Raw genomic sequence first — 2,500 nt, forward strand, 5'->3', positions numbered from 1 at the left:
CTCTGTATATGCACATTATTGAAACCTGTTCAAACATCTTTTCAGTTTGCATCAGTTTGTATGTTTTAATGTGATGCACCCCTGCCAGCCAATCAGATATATATCACATAGTCTTAGATAGGAATTTATATTTTCATTTATTTTGAATTGCATCATAAGCTTCTTGATAATTCTTGAATCTGAGAAATACATCTAAAAGTTTCCACAGTCTTGCGAAGCAAATATTATTTGAAGTTTTATCAACGTTTTGCTTCTAATTAAGAATCATAACAGCATATTATCTTGATGGTTTTCTATTGATTTTTTAAGTGAAATTCAAAACTCCATATGTCAGTACAAACATGGACAATATCGTGCTCTGAAGCAACAATGATACAACATGAAACAATGTATCAAAGTGTTAGGGATTCCAGGATGCTACAAAAAGGCCTTAAATGCATACTTGTAGAACCTTATATTGTCCATTAAGAGAAGGGGAGATACTCGGACGATCTGTCAGTATGGATTGCTTTGACATTTACATTATGTCTAGTGTTGTGTGAATAGCCATAAAACGGAACAGGAACTGATGAGACATAGAATTGTGTTAAAACAGATAACTAGTCAATACTGTTTATAGATATTTACTATACTAATCACAAGGCTTAGCCAAGAGGGCAATTAAAACAAGAGCTCTAATTATTAGCTACGTGGAAAGTTGACCTGTAAATGGTGTCAATTTAGCATGCTTCCTGCCTTCAGCTTTACCAGCAACGGATGCACTCGACGAGATAGAAATTCCATCGGTACCAGCAGATGACACAGCTTCACCGCCCGTAGAAACCGCGGTAAGATCAACGGGAGTCGAAGCCACAACTGCAACAGAGACAGAAACAGCAACAGAAACAATGGCAACATCAGCAGCAACTGTAACTGAAGCGGCAACAGAAACAGAGGCAACGACTCTCACGACCGATACAACAGCTCAACCGGCAGCTGGTAGGCGATGAGGAACGCAATACTGCTTGTTACCGACATGTACACAGCAATTTTACGTGCTTTTCATCACAGAATGAAAGGAATGAACCTGCATGTTACTTACACGTCTTATTCTTCTGCAAGACGAAGATACATGTGCATGGCTAAACCAGCATGAACTGACTGATTTTTTTGACCTCATAACACGCTGAGGCACAATGCTGTAGCGAATATAATAGCCACAGTAAACATGCCAAGCTGTGGGTTCCAGATGGTTAGCATTCATCAACAATGACTGATGTCGAGTGTCTGACTAAGCTTATGCCTTATAATGACTTAATGGATATAAGGACATACATTAATGATGCGAATGACCGATGATATCCGCATGATAAGTAAAAAACAAAATACATATGATACCTGCCTGAGTTTACCGTGATGCATGATCATGTCAGAGTGTACTCACAAAAACTAGTTATGATGCATGAACATAACCAGTGGATCTGTGTACAAGTTGTCTCAGCATGTTTAACAAATTTGTGATTATTCCCTAACACTGTAATTTCTTGTGTATTTTACTGTTTGGCTTTCATATTTCAGGCGAACTTTAAAATGCTCTAGATCAGTAACCACTGATTTAAGGCTTTTCAGGAAAGATGACCAGCCAGCCTGTGGACTTGAGTACGATTAATCATTTATGCAATATCGTGTTCAACCTTACTATCACGGTTCCCTTGACTGGGTTTACGTTTATTTTATTATACCAGTGCTTCGTACATATATGAAATGTTTATTATGCTTATTCTTACACTATGATTATATTTCAAACTCTTTTGGCACACCACTCTTATTGTGCTCGCCTACTTCTACAAAGCTCAGGTCAGCATATTGCAACTTCAGTATCTTGTCAGAGAGCACACACATGTTCACCTTCATGTCACATTCTTACCTTACTCTCTGTCTACCTTACAAGCTGGATTGGCTGTTGACGCTGAAGAAGCAGCTGCTGCCGTCCAAGAAGTAGCTGCCGTTGCTGATTCCGTTCGGACCAAGCGTCAGGAGACGGAACTCACGGCTGTTGACGACCTTTCCTTTGCCCTCGCTGGCCTTGGTTCCCTCATAGGTGAGGCACCGCGTTCTTGATCTCGATCTGTCGAGCCACTTACACAAAGCAGTTGATGCGTCAACTGTATTAGAGAGTCAGATGGCAGCTAAGTCGAAGACATTGACAAGAAAAAAACTATTAGATCTATTAAATATTGCATGTTTATTTACTGTACCTAAGGAATATTTTTCATACTTACAGCCATTAATCATGGACCTTTTCAATAGAAACGAAGGATGACTCTTCTAATACTTGTACAGTATTTTTACTGTTACTTCATTTGTTTAAACATGAAGAGATTATATCATACATTTTGCTTTCCTTAGATACGCATCATAATCATTAGTACATGATGCTGCCTAAGAATTCCACTTAATTTGCTTGATTAAGAGTGATGGATGATGAGCATAAGCTTTCAAGTAGTGTTTCACCTTCCTT

The 2,500-nt window shown here is 38.6% G+C and overlaps 1 protein-coding gene across 2 annotated transcripts in view; it reads left to right on the plus strand.

Moving 5' to 3' along the window:
* Positions 1-2,500, plus strand: part of LOC125030328 — a 10,447-nt gene that overhangs the window by 6,898 nt on the left and 1,049 nt on the right. For both annotated transcript variants that reach the window (XM_047620306.1, XM_047620305.1), the window contains exons 6-7: positions 742-978; positions 1,931-2,080. In XM_047620306.1, the coding sequence (XP_047476262.1) occupies positions 742-978; positions 1,931-2,080 (387 nt within the window). The remainder of the gene's footprint in view (positions 1-741; positions 979-1,930; positions 2,081-2,500) is intronic.

This window comes from Penaeus chinensis, chromosome 11 (assembly GCF_019202785.1).
Source record: "Penaeus chinensis breed Huanghai No. 1 chromosome 11, ASM1920278v2, whole genome shotgun sequence".
NCBI classification, from domain to species: domain Eukaryota; kingdom Metazoa; phylum Arthropoda; class Malacostraca; order Decapoda; family Penaeidae; genus Penaeus; species Penaeus chinensis.